Here is a 14,888-nt window from a genome sequence, read left to right on the forward strand (position 1 = left end):
TTAAAGAACTTCAAAGTTGAAAAATTACTTCTAATAAATGCTTAGTTACTAAAATAAAATATAAAGATGAAAAATCAAACTGGTCTGTTTCATATTTGAATATCACTATAATTTATTTGAAAGGATTTTTAAAATATTTCCCTCAATAATTTGTCTTCTAAAAAGCCTTTTTGTTAAAACAGTCAAACTGCATCGGAGCTCTTAGAAATCATCTTTTAATTAAGATACAAGTCAGTTTAATGGATTTAATTTTTTTAAGCAAGCATAGAAAGGATGCTCCAATATCAACAGAGCTTTTATGAGCTAAATTATAGTATATGCTGTTTTTTAACGTCCAAATTGTTTTTCAAAGTACTCTCTACCATTATTAGAGGTAAAAGCTGCCTCTGATTAAGATTCCAATTTAATCAAAATTCTTTATGGTGTTCACAGCAAAAACATACTGTCAAAGGCAAAGAAAGTTCCTATCCATGGACTCTGCTAAGAGAAACATCTGATTCAGTGCTCTCTATCCACAAAAAAATACATTGTAAGAATAAGAGGTATTTAAATTCAGTTACTTGGCAGGTCATTTCAAGACTTTTTCATTTCTGCGTTTTGAAAATAGTTAATTAAAAGGTACATGCAATGAAAGAGCTGATTTTCAAAATGAATCCAAATGCACACTGTATTAAGATTTTTGTGGGCTTATTTTATCAAAGTTAATTGATTGCCACAGAAGCAAAAAAAATCTGTAAACAGGCATGCTGCCAGCAATTAAAGATTAAATTTATTTTGATTTAGGAAACATTCATTTTTAAGATATTAGTAACAATGAGAAACGCAAACAAACCCAAATGTGCTGCTTATAACTGGTCCAAAATACTAAGAAAAACCCACGAATAAATACTCAGTATTATTTTTTAACTTCAGTAGTGTGAATTTTCTTTAAGCCTAAGTCACCATATAAAAACACACACATGTTAAACTTTTTAAAAAATGTAACCATATTAAACACACACATATACACACAAATACTTCAAAGTGTTTTCCGACTTCCAGTTAAAGCCATATTGCTAGTTAATGCAAGTATCATATATATCTACCTCTCTCTGAAGAACTTTAGGCCTTCGTGAACTCTGGCAGATTAAAGGGAAAAGATGGGTGAGGCAGAAGTTGCTTAGATATATCAGAGGAAACAAAAGACAATTTAAAGTTACCTACAACCACATTTTTCTTCTGAATATCACAGGATGATCTAAACAATATACCCCGACATAACATGTAGTCTTTTCTTTTTCTTTTTCTTTTTCCCTCTTCTACACTTACATGTAAAGAACTCAGGCTGTCAGAGCTGGTACTTGCAGGTGAGTCCCTCTTCACTTCAGGAGCAGTCTCTGGAACTCTCACCCTAACATAGTTTATAAAGTGTCGCATGTTTGACACTAAGTTACTGCCAGGAAACCAACTGTCATGACAACGTTCTGGTCCACACACTGATGCCTAAAACATGAACATAATGAACATGAAACCTTGCAAAAGTCAGGTCTAAGGTACAATGGAGATGAACTAGCCCAAATAATCACCCACTGCCTGTCTTATCTCTGCATCCTTTACAGTCTCATCTTCAAATTATCAAGTGCCAATAAACCCAAATTCAAACATAAAATACAAGAATAAATTTCTTAATACTAATATAGGTAAGTCCAATTGAAGTCAGCTAACTTTCTCCTGGAAAAAAAAAAATACACTTTTCAATCTGGAAGTACTTAACAATACAGAGTATTTTTCAGTACCCATTAATAATGACTCATAATACAGTCAAATAATGCTGATTTGGACTAATTGTAAAAGAAAGTCGAAAAAAATCAACCAAAAGTCTGACCTGGCCTTAGAGAAATATCAATGATCTTTTAATATCTATGAAAGAATATACATTGACTTATCTTAGATAATAGCATACTGCCTAGTCTTTTTATTTGTTTTTTGCTGTTACAATGTTCCACAGTATTTTGTCTTTTTGGAGAAAGGAGATGAAGGGAATCTTACATTTGCAAATCAATTTGTAGTAATAACTGCTTTTATTGAAGTGATACTTCTAAAGTCCTGAAACATATTAACAACTGGTATTCTTTTTCTTTTTTTTTTTTTTTTTTTTAAAGTAGGCTTCTTGCCCAGCATGGAGCCAAATGCCAGGCTTGAACTCACAACCCTGAAATCAAGACCTGAGCTGAGATCAAGTCAAGAGTCAGATACTCAACTGACTGAGCCACCCAGGCACATCTAACAACCTGTACAGTATTCTTTTTTCCTTTTTTTTTTTTTTTTCAATTTTTTTCCCTTTTATTTATTTTTTGGGGCAGGGGTAGGGGGTGCGGAGCAGAGGGAGTGAGAGAGAGAATCCTAAACAGGCTCCACATTTGGCATGGAGCCCAATGTAGGATTCAATTCCAAGACCCTGGGATCATGACCTGGGTGGAAATCAAGTGTCAGACGCTCAACCGACTGAGCCACCCAGGGTGCCCCATAACTTGTATTCTTAAGTACTTTACAAATTCTCCCATATAACAATATTTACTTCATTAACGTAAAACCTTTACAGAAGAGTTTGCCACTCAAAATTAATCCCTAATCAAATGATTAGAATTTCTAGACTGAAGTCCTAACATAACATTTACTAGTAATCAATGTTATTAGCATAACTCCAAAATTGCATTAACCCCTTTTCTTAGACCTATATATGCTGAACTACAAATTTCAAATTCAGTGATTTCGTAAGTAGAGTTTAAAGTATCAGTGATACCTCTAAAAGAACATACATATATTTGAAAATTGAGGTGCCTGGGTGGCTCAGTCGATTAAGCGTCCGACTCTTGGTTTCAGATACGGTTGTGCACCATCTCACAGTTTGTGAGTCCCACGTGGGGCTCCGTGCCAGCAGTATATAGGCCTCCTGGGATCTTTTGTCTCCCTCTCTCTCTACCCCTCCCTTCATTCTGTCTCTGTCTCTCTCAAAATAAATAAACTTAAAAAAAATAAAAGAAAAAAGGGCCTTTTCCAGTAGTTCTAAGGAATAGTTAATGAGTATGATGAATCCATAAATACATTTCAAGATAACATAGTACCTTTGTTAAGGAATTTCATAACTTCAGTATCTAAAAATAAAAGAAACTTACTTACCTCTTCATCTGATTCCTCTTCAGCTGAATTTTCAAGTCCTAATTCAATCAGATATAAAACCATGCAGAGTACGTGTTCTGACAGATTTTGATGATCCATCAAAATCTTTAAAAAGGGGAAAAAATGCTTCGTAATTACTTTTTCCACAAAATATATTTCATTTAAGTATCTAAAAACATTGTTATAGATAAAAGTAATAGATAAAAGTAACAATCATACATATTTAAATAAATATACCACATGATCAGAAAGTAAAACTGTATCTTGGTGAAAAGACAAACTAAAACTGAAACAATAGGTTCCTTTTCAAGATCACACAGTCTTTTAAGCAGTATCTAGGAATACTGGTTCACTGATTCCTAAAGGTAACACAATAATAGTCCATTAAATCCATTATTATAAATATACCGTATCTACGAAATAATTTAACAAGAATGTTTCGCAGCCTCATTTGCTGATACTCTTTTCCTGATGACAAAAATACCAGATAAATAAGTGTACTAAATAGGATTATTCATGCAAATGTGTTTAGCATAGCACCTGGCATATAATTGGGAGGACAATAAATGTTTACAGAATATTGTTCTTAAAATATCTCTAAAATTAAAGTTCTCAGCCTGAGTATTTTTTCAGGTTGAGTAAATGTATGTGTTAGTCTTTGGTTTATATGGGTGAGAAAGCAAAAAGGGATGCAGCTAGTTGAAAAAGAGGCTTCTCTGAGAAATTACCAATAAATCTGCCCTTATGTGGATTATACACTGCAAGTCTTACACATCTTATGCAGGATTTCAGGGCTAACTTACATCACTCATTCAACATGATGCAACAAACTACTAACCAGAAGATACCTAAAATACCTAAGAAAAAAGTGGCCTGGCAGCCATCATGTCGTCCTCATTATAAGAAAGCCATCTAGCCAAATGACGGAAGGGTAAGAGAAAGAGGTTGTTTGAGGGTGGCCTTGTCAGCTGCAGGTGAGATTACAGAGAGTACAAAAGAGAACATTCTAGGATGGGCCTCATAGAAACTGCCCCAAAGGCTGAGCAGGCTTAAAAAAAGGACTTAATCACCTAAGAGCTAATGTATTCTGACTGAAAAATAAAAAGATTTTCAGTTCATTGCCTTTCTAATGTTTATTTTGACTACTGAGAAGGCTTTTCTGTTCACCTTTTGTGTGGCATGGTGGTAAGGACCTTTTTTTAAAAAACTTGTTTTATACAAATTCTGTATATACCTAGCTATTTGACCTCGAGCAACAGATTCTGGCCTTAGTTTTCTCATCTTTAACCTGGAACAACAGACCAGAATTGTTGTGAGGATACCACAAGTTAACAACTGTAATTTGTGTGGTACAGCATGTATCAGTTGGTGTTCAACAAACAGTAGGCAGGTGGTGCACATGGTGGGAGGAGCAGCAGGAGGAGATGACGGAAGGCTGGGAGGCCCCGGACGTCATCCTTTGTAATCCCTTACTTCACAGAGAGGAAACCAAGGCTCAGCCACACACCCAGCTAGTATAAGCAACACCAAACAGATTTCAGACCTCAACTATTGCCTGTCGTTACTACACTGCCTCCTCTTGATAAATAAAACATTACTAATTAAATTCAAATAAATTTTGGCTGAAATCCTACGACATTACATCTCACAGTTTCAAATGAGTAACCTAAAAGCTAAGGAAAAAAATGACTTTCTAAGAATGATTTTCTGAGAAGTTTTCTTAACATGTTCTATATTAATGTTTTTTAACATTAAACATGGCAGGCGATGAGATGGCTCATTGACACTGATGTTTAGAAAGTTGATTTGCCAATGCAACGTCAATTAGAGTTTTTTCTATTATTATTAAAGTCAGAACAGCTATTACAAAGTTGAGATTTAAAAAAAAAACTGTTCATAATCTTGTAACAACTGAAACACTGCCTTCTATTTTTGAGAAAGCTCTATTTGTACATTAAGCAAATGAAAAGACTGAAAAATATAACTTGAAAGAACACAAATCATTTGCAGTAAGGCTCCTTTTATTTTTTTTTAATTTTTTAATGTTTATTTACTTTTCAGACAGAGAGAGAGAGACAGAGAGAGAGAGAGAGAGAGAGAGAGAGAGACTGAATCCGAGTAGGGGACGGGCAGAGAGAGAGGGAAACACAGAATCCAAAGCAGGCTCCAGGCTCTGAGCTGTCAGCACAGAGCCTGACATGGGACTCAAACTCACGAACTGTGAGATCATGATCTGAGCCAAAGTAGGACACTTAACCAACTGAGTCACCCAGGTGCCCCACTCCTTTAATTTTTAAAACGTGACTTACTGACCTATTACTTATTAACTGATATCACAGTACTCAGCTTCAGCATCTAATTATTTAACCTCTAAAACTCAATAATTATTTCTAAAAAATAAGAATAACAAAACTTACACTCATAAGAATTTTTGTTAAAATTAAACAAAGTAAATATATATAAGGCATTTGAAACAAAATCTGGTATAGGTAAGCATCCAAAAAATGTCTATAAATACAAGTATCTAATAAAAATCTACCTTTTTTGATGAAGAAAAGAACATTTTAAATCATTTTACTGAATAATCCTCTCAGAAATTAATGAAAATAAACAATTTAAAGACGTTTTTTGAGTCACGTCTAAAATCTTAACAGAAGTAACTTAATAAGTAAGATGAAAAAGTGGTCAAGGGGTAGAGTTGAATGAATGAGGGGGGTACAGAAATCTAAAAGTATTCTTTCACTACAAAGCAAACATTAAAACCAAATGTGTACTTAACTAAATGCACTAATTATTTCTTAAAGTAATTAAAAAATGTGTATATAGCAATTGGAAATCTGCATAAAAATATGCTTTCTAAAAACCTCCTTTAATTTTTCAAATTCTAATTAGGAATAAGAAACAAAAGGTTTTCTTTGTACCTAATTATGTTTATCGCATGTATAGTTACTTCATTGATATCTATAGTTATTTTATCTATACACAAGTATACAGTTCTTCCATCTTTCATCTCTAATACGTAACAGATCATAAATATGCCTGTTATATATATACACCTACTGCACAATATTATGTATACAGTTTCTGAGTACATAGCTAATGTTAGCCAACTATATAAATAAATCTCTTCTATACAAGAAAACCCAATAATAAAACAAATTCTAGGTAACAAGAGAGCAAAAGTATCTTTTTAGTTTAGAAGATATTTACCAAAGCAAATTCTTAATGCTGCCACACATAAAACCATTCAAATTCCTCCATGTTGCATTCCTAATCAGAGGGAAAAAGCCAAGAAAACAACCCTAAACACAGGGTCACTGGCCCTCATCGCTTAGTTTTGTCATTTTAATGGATTCTGGTAGTCGTTTGGTACCTATTGTTTATTTCACCCTCCTGTCGTTTTATAGTATTTTACCTTTTGTTCTACAGGAGCCATAAATAAATATTCCTATCTGAAACGGGGTAACATGAAATAGTTTCCCACAAAGAATGGTGTATCTATTCCGTTTTCAACTTAGAATTCACATATATGCGATTATGACATATCTTCATACATCTTTAATGTATAAATACGCTTTGCTTTATGAGTGCTACTTTTATGCAAATATTATGTTAACACTTTTATTTGAAAATTATGGAAATAAATTATAATCTGAGTCTTTCTATTCAAATTACTACTGTACCTTGTAAAGCAGAGTGAATAGCACAATGTGTAAAGTTTTACAGTGCAAAAGTCTCATGAGACCTTTATAGCTGGGATGGAGTGGTGTCCTTTTCTTATAGGGAGGCCAGGGATTTCCAGGGAACTTTCCACTCTGTTTTAAACTGTAAAAAGAAAGCAAAACAAAAATTAGATGATAGATTCAAAATTAAACTATGGTTTAAATAGTGATTTATAGATACTAATTTTTGGTCATATTTTTCTACGCAGTACTATTTTAATCAAATTGCTCAAAAATGCCAAAAAGATAAACATAACTATTTTCTCACAATAAACATAACTATTTTCTTTTTGTATCAGATAAAAATGAATACAGAGTCCCTAAGCTGACAACTAGGAAAAAAAAAAAATGTGAATAGGAAATGTTAACAAAAGGAAATAAACAGAAAGAATACAAAATAAACTACTCAACAAAGAAATTTCCAGTTGAAACAACTGCAAAAACAAAAACAAAAAAAACCAGATAACCGAAAAACTATCCCACTTAGAAACAGCTGGGAAAGCTGGTTAAAATATAAAATGTAATTTTTTTAATGCATATTTCAACTCACAAAAAAGAAAGTGAACTTCCCAAGTTACCAGAAAAGGAAGGAATTAACAATGAGCACTAAATACGTGTTTAGTGATGGTTTCAAGTCCTTGAGTAGGCAGATCTCAAGCTATTGGAACTGAGATTCCATATAAAGCTGACACTTTTGAAAAGCTTCACCCTCAATGAAACGATAACTCACTAGGAGAAGTAAGAGAGCTTGTCTGTCTCTTCTGTGATGGAAGAACAGCCTCCCCAGGAAGAAACTAACAATGATTTGTATACAAATCACAGCAGACTCAAAGATACAAAAGGCAAATTTTGAGAGAATTACACAGAGAAACTGACAAATTCACAATCATAATAGAAGACATTAACATATTTCTGACAGAAAGCCCAAGAAAAAAAAAATTGGTAAGGATTTTCAAGATTTTTAACAACATAATTAACAAGCTTGAACCTAAGACAAATATAGAACATCCGATAATTAGAGAACACATATAATTTTAAGTGCACTTAGAACATTTATGAAAATTTACAAAATACTAGGATTGAAAGTAAATTTCAGAAAATACCAAAAGAATGGATATATGGGCCACAACCACTTGTCACAAAGCAAATAAAACTAGAAATCCACTACACGATAACTCAAAACTTCAGACATGCAGACATTTTATAACATGATGTTCTTATACATTCAGACATAATTATAATCATAAGAGAAAAAATTTTAAATTAGAACCTAAACTATAGAGAAAAAAAAATCGTGGAATACAACTATAGCAGTACTTAGAAGGAAATCCCCAGCATTAAATGCATGTTTTTGGGGGCGCCTGGGTGGCTCAGTCGGTTAGGCGTCCGACTTCAGCTCAGGTCACGATCTCTCAGTCTATGAGTTCGAGCCCCGCGTCAGGCTCTGGGTTGATGGCTCAGAGCCTGGAGCCTGCTTCCGATTCTGTGTCTCCCTCTCTCTCTGCCCCTCCCCCGTTCATGCTCTGTCTCTCTCTGTCTCAAAAATAAATAAAAACATTAAAAAAAAAAACCATAAATGCATGTTTTTGTAAAAAGTCAAAATCTAAGTGTCTAAGGGAGAAAATCCAAACTAAATTGAAAGAAGACAGTAATAAGGAAAAAAGAACAAAATGGACTACAATGGGGAAAAAGAAGTAACAACAAAACCAAATGCTTGTTCTTAAAAAAATAGTAAAACTGACAGTCCTCTGATAAGACTAATCAAGAATAAGAAACAACAAACACAAATAAATAATAGAAATAAACAGGCAAAGACAATTTTTTTATTATATACTTAAAAGACAATAAAAGATTTCTTAGAAATATATAACTTGACAATCCCTCTCAAAAAGGAGTAAAAATTCTAAGACTATAAGCTTTAAAGAAAGTGAAATCAGCTTTAAATTACACCTCCTTCAAAAATAAAACATCAGGCCCAGGTAGTTTAAAAGGTAAGTTCTATCAAAACTTCAAGAAACATTCACATAAATAAGAATGAAGTTGGACCACTATCTCACACCATATGTAAAATTAATTCAAAATCTATCAAAGACTTAAATATAAGAGCTAAAACTATAAAACCCTTAGAAGAAAATAGGCATAAGTCTTTGTAATCCTGGATTAAGCAATAGATATGATACCAAAAGCACAAGTAACAAAAGGAAAAAACAGATAAATTAAGCTTCATTAAAATGAACTTTTGTGCTTCAAATGACATTCAAAAAAGTGAAAAGACAAACCACAACCCACAGAATAGTAGAAAATGTTTACAAATCATATTTCTGATAAGTAAGTATTCATAATACATAAAGAGCTCTTAAAACTCAATAATAAAAGTTAATACAATTAAAAATGGGCAAAGGATCTGGACAGTTCTCCAAAGAAGATAAACAAATGGCCAATAAACAAATAAAAATATGCTCAACATCATTAGCCATCAGGGAAATGTAAATCAAAACTACAATGAGATACCAGTTCATACCCACAAGGATTACTATAATCAAAAAGACAGATAACAAGTGTTAGTAAAGATAAGGAGAAATTGGAACCCAAATATACTGCTAATAGGAATACATAATGCTGAAGCTGCTTTGGTAAACAATCTAGTAGTTCCTTAAACAATTAAACACAGAGTTACCATAAGGCCCAGCAATTCCACTCACAGGCATACACTCAAGAAAAATGAAATATGTCCACACAAAATTTTATACACAAATGTTCATAGCAGTATTATTCATAATAGCACCAAATATCCATTAACTGATGAATGGACGAATAAAAGTGGATATCCTCAGAATGGAATATTACTTGGCAATAAAAAAAAATGGTATTGATACATGCTAGAATGTAGATGAACCTTGAAAACATTATGCTAAGTAAAAGAAGCAAGTCACAAAAGACCACATTGAATTCCATGTATATGAAATGTCCAAAACAGGTAAATCCATAGAAACAGAAAGTAGATTAGTGGTTGCCTAGGGAATGTAGGGTTGGGGAAAATGCGTGGTAATTGCTAATGAATAATGAGGGTTTATTTTTAGAATGATGAAAATTTTCTAAAATTATTATGGTGACAGTGGCACAACTCTGTTGAATATACTAAGAACCACTAACTGAATAGTACTTTTTAAATAGGTGAATTGTACTGTAGGTAAAATATATCTAAATAAAACTGCCTAAAACAATTTTTTTAAGAAACAGATAATCTCCAACTCCTGACATAAATTTTAGAAAATAGCAAAAAGATAAAAGATACACAAATAATTCTATGATGCTAATACAACCCATTACCAATATGAAAACAACATGATTTTAAAAATGTATAAGACTATCTTCTAAGATGGGGCATCTGGGTGGCTCAGTAGGTTAAGCATCTGACTCTACTTTGGCTCAGGTCGTGATCTCACAGTTCGTCAGTTCAAGCCCCACATCAGGCTCTGCACTAACAGCGCAGAGCCTGCCTGGGATTCTGACTCCTTCTGAAAATACATAAAGATAAACTTAAGAAAAAAAAAAAAAAAAAAAAAGACTATCTTATAAGACCAAACTCTTACAAGTATAATGGGGGAAAAAAATGTTTAAATCAGTAAACCACATCACGCAATATTTTTTTAAGTGAATAATGACAAGATTGGGTTTTTCTCAATAATGCAAAGATATGTGGATTGTATACCATCATCTACAGAGATGCAAGAAAAGCACTTAATAAAATTAAAAACTCAATCATAATAAAAAATCCTGGTAGGCTTGCAATAAAAAAGAATCTCCTCAATCTGACAAAAGGTAACTACAAAACTACTAAAGTAAACATTGTATCTAATGGTGACACATGAAAAGTGTTAGAAACAAGAAGTCTTTTCATCACTGCTATTATTATGTATTATAGTTGAGACTAGCCAGCAAAGACAAGAGAGTGTATAAAAAACAAACAAAATCATCATTATTCCCAGATAATTTAATGGCCCACATAGAAAATCTTTGTGTGAAAAACAGAGACAAAATCCCAGATAATTTAATGGTCCACATAGATAATCTTTAAAAATCTACAAATTATTAGAACTAATAAAAGCCCCAAAATCAATTGCATTCTTATTCATGAGAACAAAAAGAAATGATAATTATAGGAACTATACCATATATCTATAAAAATTATAAGATAATTCGACTTATAAGTCTAATAAAAGATACCAAAACATTCTCAATTTTATGGAAAGAAATTTAAGACAACCTAAATAAATGGAGATACACACTATGTTCATACGTGGGAGAACACATTACTATTAGAATGGCATTTCTACTGACTAATGAATGAATAAAGAAGATGTGGTATGCATATATAATAGAATATTACATATCTGTAAAAAAGAATGAAATCTCGCTATTTGCAATGACACGAATGGAGCCAGAGAGCATAATGTTTAGTGAAATAAGTCAGTCAGGGAAGGACAAATACCATATGATTTCACTCATATGTGAAATTTAAGAAACAAAACAAACAAGCAATGGGGGTGGGGAAAGTAAGAAAGAGAGAGACAACTCAAGAAACAGACTCTTAACAGAGAACAAACTGATGGTTACCAGAGGGCAAATGGATGGGGAGATGGGTGAAATAGGTGATGGGGATTAAGGACTGTACTTGTTGTGATGAGCATAAAGTGATGTATGGAACTGCTGAACCACTATATTCTACACTTGAAACTAATATAACACCATACGTTAACTGGAATTAAAATAAAAACTTAAAAAAGAGATGGCATCTCTATCAAATTAATCTAGGAATTAATGTAGATAATTTCAATCAGTACAATTTCAATCAAAACCCAACATGTTTCATCATTAAATTTGATATGATCATAAAATTCTAGGCAAAGGGCCAAGAATAAACAACTTATAAATAGAAGAGAGGAGGAGGAGGAGGAGAAGAGTAGGAAGTGGTGGTGGTGGTGGAGGAGAAGGAAGAGGAGGAGGAGGAGGAGGAGGAGGAGGAGGAGGAGGAGAAGGAGGAAGAGAAGGAGGAGGAGAAGGAGGAGGAGAAGGAGGAGGAGAAGGAGGAGGAGAAGGAGGAGGAGAAGGAGGAGGAGAAGGAGGAGAAGAAGAAGGAGGAGGAGGAGGAGGAGGAGGCGGAGGAAGGGAGGGAGGGAGGAAGGAAGGAAACAATATTTGTGATAGTACGGCATTAATTTACAGAATGAACAAAAGAGAAATAGGTCTATATACATGATACCTGATACAGTCAACTGACTTTACTCACAGTAGTTATGCTCTATAAAGTCACCACAAACACCACAAACACCACACTGAATTATTGCTCCTAGGAGAAATACAGAATTAGGTTCCTGCAAATCTGGGGTCAATTTTGTTAATCAAAATTCCAACTTACATTATATTTGCCAATGTCCTTGCAAATCAAGACAGTCCCATCAACACTGAAAACCTGCTCTGAACATAACCCTTTTCTGTAGAACTCTTAGCAAGTATTTTTAAAATTCTTCCATCTCATGAACTACAGAGCCTGCCTTGCCTGCAAATTTAACATTTTTCACAGTATATTACCTTTTGAAACGTGCAAGCCAGCCAGCACTAGCAAAGTAGGGCTTACCTTTTTTCTGACCCTTGCTAAACATGACAGTAATTTCTTTGGCTTGCAGTCTCATAACAATGTTATCCTCTACACCTTTTATCAGTCACCATCTCATGAGTCCACAAATTTAGATTTTCAGCTTTTCCATAGCTGCATTACACACTACAGTTGTTATTTTAGCCCCTTTTGGAATGACCCCGTGTACAGATCAGTGAATTTCCTCTACCTTTTTCTGGATGTACCATATTATTGATTCACTACCACTGAACTCTCAGCTAACAACATTATAACTCATGACTGAATGAAGATTAATCTAACAACGAATTTTCTCTGTAAGGCACATCAAAGCCTTCTTGCCCTCAGGAATACCAGACAGCACTTCAGCTACATTTGGGAACCATTTTAAATAGTAAACAGGACAAAAATGCAAAAACAGTTCTAAAAACACTACAAAAAGGACACTTGTTTAAAGTATGAGCACTGAAACAAGAGGACAGAACTTTGCTCTGTTCAACCTCAGCGAGGTGCACTCTTCATGTCCGCACACACCTGCAAATACCCAGGAGAAAGCTTTAACAAATACCCAGGAGAAAGTATTAATCTGGGGTTTAAACTTTAGCAAGTAGCCAAATTTGCAAATAATGAGGATCAAGTGTTTATGACAAAATTAGCATATTAATAAATCATTGACAAAGGAATGAACTGTTCAATAAATGATCCAAAAGCAACTGGTTTTCTATAAGAGAAAAATAAATGAATAAATAAATCACTACTTCACAAACAAAAATCAATTCCAGGTGGGTTACAGATCTAACTATAAAAAGTAAGACTTGGGGTGCCTGGGTGGCTCAGTCGGTTGAGTGTCCGACTTTGGCTCAGGTAATGATCTCACAGTTTGTGGGTTCGAGCCCCGCATCAGGCTCCATGCTGACTGCCTGCTTGGAGCCTGTGGCCTGATTCAGATTCTGTGTCTCCTCTCTCTGCCCCTCCCCCACTCACACTTTGTCTCACTCTGTTTCTCAAAAATAAATAAATGTAAACAAATTTTTTTTTAATAAATAAAAAGTAAAACTTGAGACCGAATGAACTTTAGACAACCTAATAGAAAAACTGGCAAAGAATAATGTATACACAGTTCTCAGAGCAAGAAACATGTATACACAGTTCTCAGAGCAAGAAACATGAAGAGAAATTAATAGATTTTTTTAAAGCTCAACCTCGAGGACCTAGTAATCCAGAGAATGCAAATTAAAGTGAGCTACACATTCAGCTCTTGAAGTTAAAATCAAAGAATGAACATAAGTATTTAATTTTACTTGCACCCAAAACTCCAACAGAACTATGATAATGGTATTTTTTAAAGGATGAAAACCACAACGATGGGGAAAATCAGAAAAGAAAAAAAATGCAAAATTTTGTTAATTGGAAAGGAAATGAGTGCATGGTAACTCAACTAGTAGACCTAAGAAAGCCAAATCACAAGAAGGCAATTGGGAAAACTGAGAATCAATCCAAGTAACACTGCAGAATCCTCAAAAGGTCAGAAACTGACAGCACCTGGTACCTCAGTAGTAGATAGGGAGTAAGAAGTGTTTCTCTCCCACTCCAACAGAATTCTGACTGGAGAATTCATCTCTGGAGAAGGTAAAACACAAGCACAGTTAAAGGAAGGAGGATGGGGAATTAAAGCCACAGTATTCACTTCTGATTCAGAGCCAGGCCTTTGTCTCCTCCCATTCAGTTCACAGAATAATGGCAGTCAAACCATTACCTTCTGGGCAATATATGAAAATACTTCTCTAAGGACTCTTTCTAGACCAAAAAGAAAGTTCTAAAGAGACTAACATAAAGGCTCTCAACACACCTGCCTGCCCAAATCACCCTACATTAAAACTCAGGATCTACAAGCTACACCAAGGTACTCCGAGCTCTTTATCAAGAGCAGCCAGAATGATCAGACATCTGAAGAACGCTTCTAATATGGAAGCCAGAGACCAAACAACAGAAAACTGAATTTAGAATAAACAGATACTATGTAAATGGGGGGAAAAACTAAAAAACAAAAAGATATATATCATTAATATACCAGAGAAATGAGTTGCATCTATGATTCAAGATGAGAAAGACATAAAACTAAGTTTAAAAAAAAAAAAAAAGCTGGTTTCTATATACTATTATAGTAGCTATTTAAAAGCATAATTTTCAAAAAATCTCAATACCTTATGATAAAATATTTCAACTATTCTATTTCATTTAGCTTAGATAAGCATGTTTAGTGTTCATTTTGTTTCTTTGTTTGCTAGCTCCTAGATATGTAGCACCTAGATTAATAAAGTATTCCAAAATAAAGGTTATATATTTGTTCAAGGCAGCAGGTAATACATCAC

At 33.8% G+C, this 14,888-nt stretch overlaps 1 protein-coding gene across 3 annotated transcripts in view; it reads right to left on the minus strand.

Annotated features, from left to right (window-relative positions):
• Window positions 1-14,888, minus strand: part of UBR3 (ubiquitin protein ligase E3 component n-recognin 3) — a 246,149-nt gene that overhangs the window by 123,299 nt on the left and 107,962 nt on the right. For 2 of the 3 annotated variants that reach the window (XM_049616028.1, XM_049616027.1), the window contains exons 20-22: window positions 6,843-6,984; window positions 3,160-3,264; window positions 1,309-1,482 (exon numbers count right to left, since the gene is read on the minus strand). In XM_049616028.1, the coding sequence (XP_049471985.1) occupies window positions 1,309-1,482; window positions 3,160-3,264; window positions 6,843-6,984 (421 nt within the window). Of the gene's footprint in view, window positions 1-1,085; window positions 1,119-1,308; window positions 1,483-3,159; window positions 3,265-6,842; window positions 6,985-14,888 lie in introns of all 3 variants that reach the window. The other variant, XM_049616026.1, reaches the window with a different exon arrangement.

This window comes from Panthera uncia, assembly GCF_023721935.1.
Source record: "Panthera uncia isolate 11264 chromosome C1 unlocalized genomic scaffold, Puncia_PCG_1.0 HiC_scaffold_3, whole genome shotgun sequence".
Taxonomy (NCBI): Eukaryota; Metazoa; Chordata; class Mammalia; order Carnivora; family Felidae; genus Panthera; species Panthera uncia.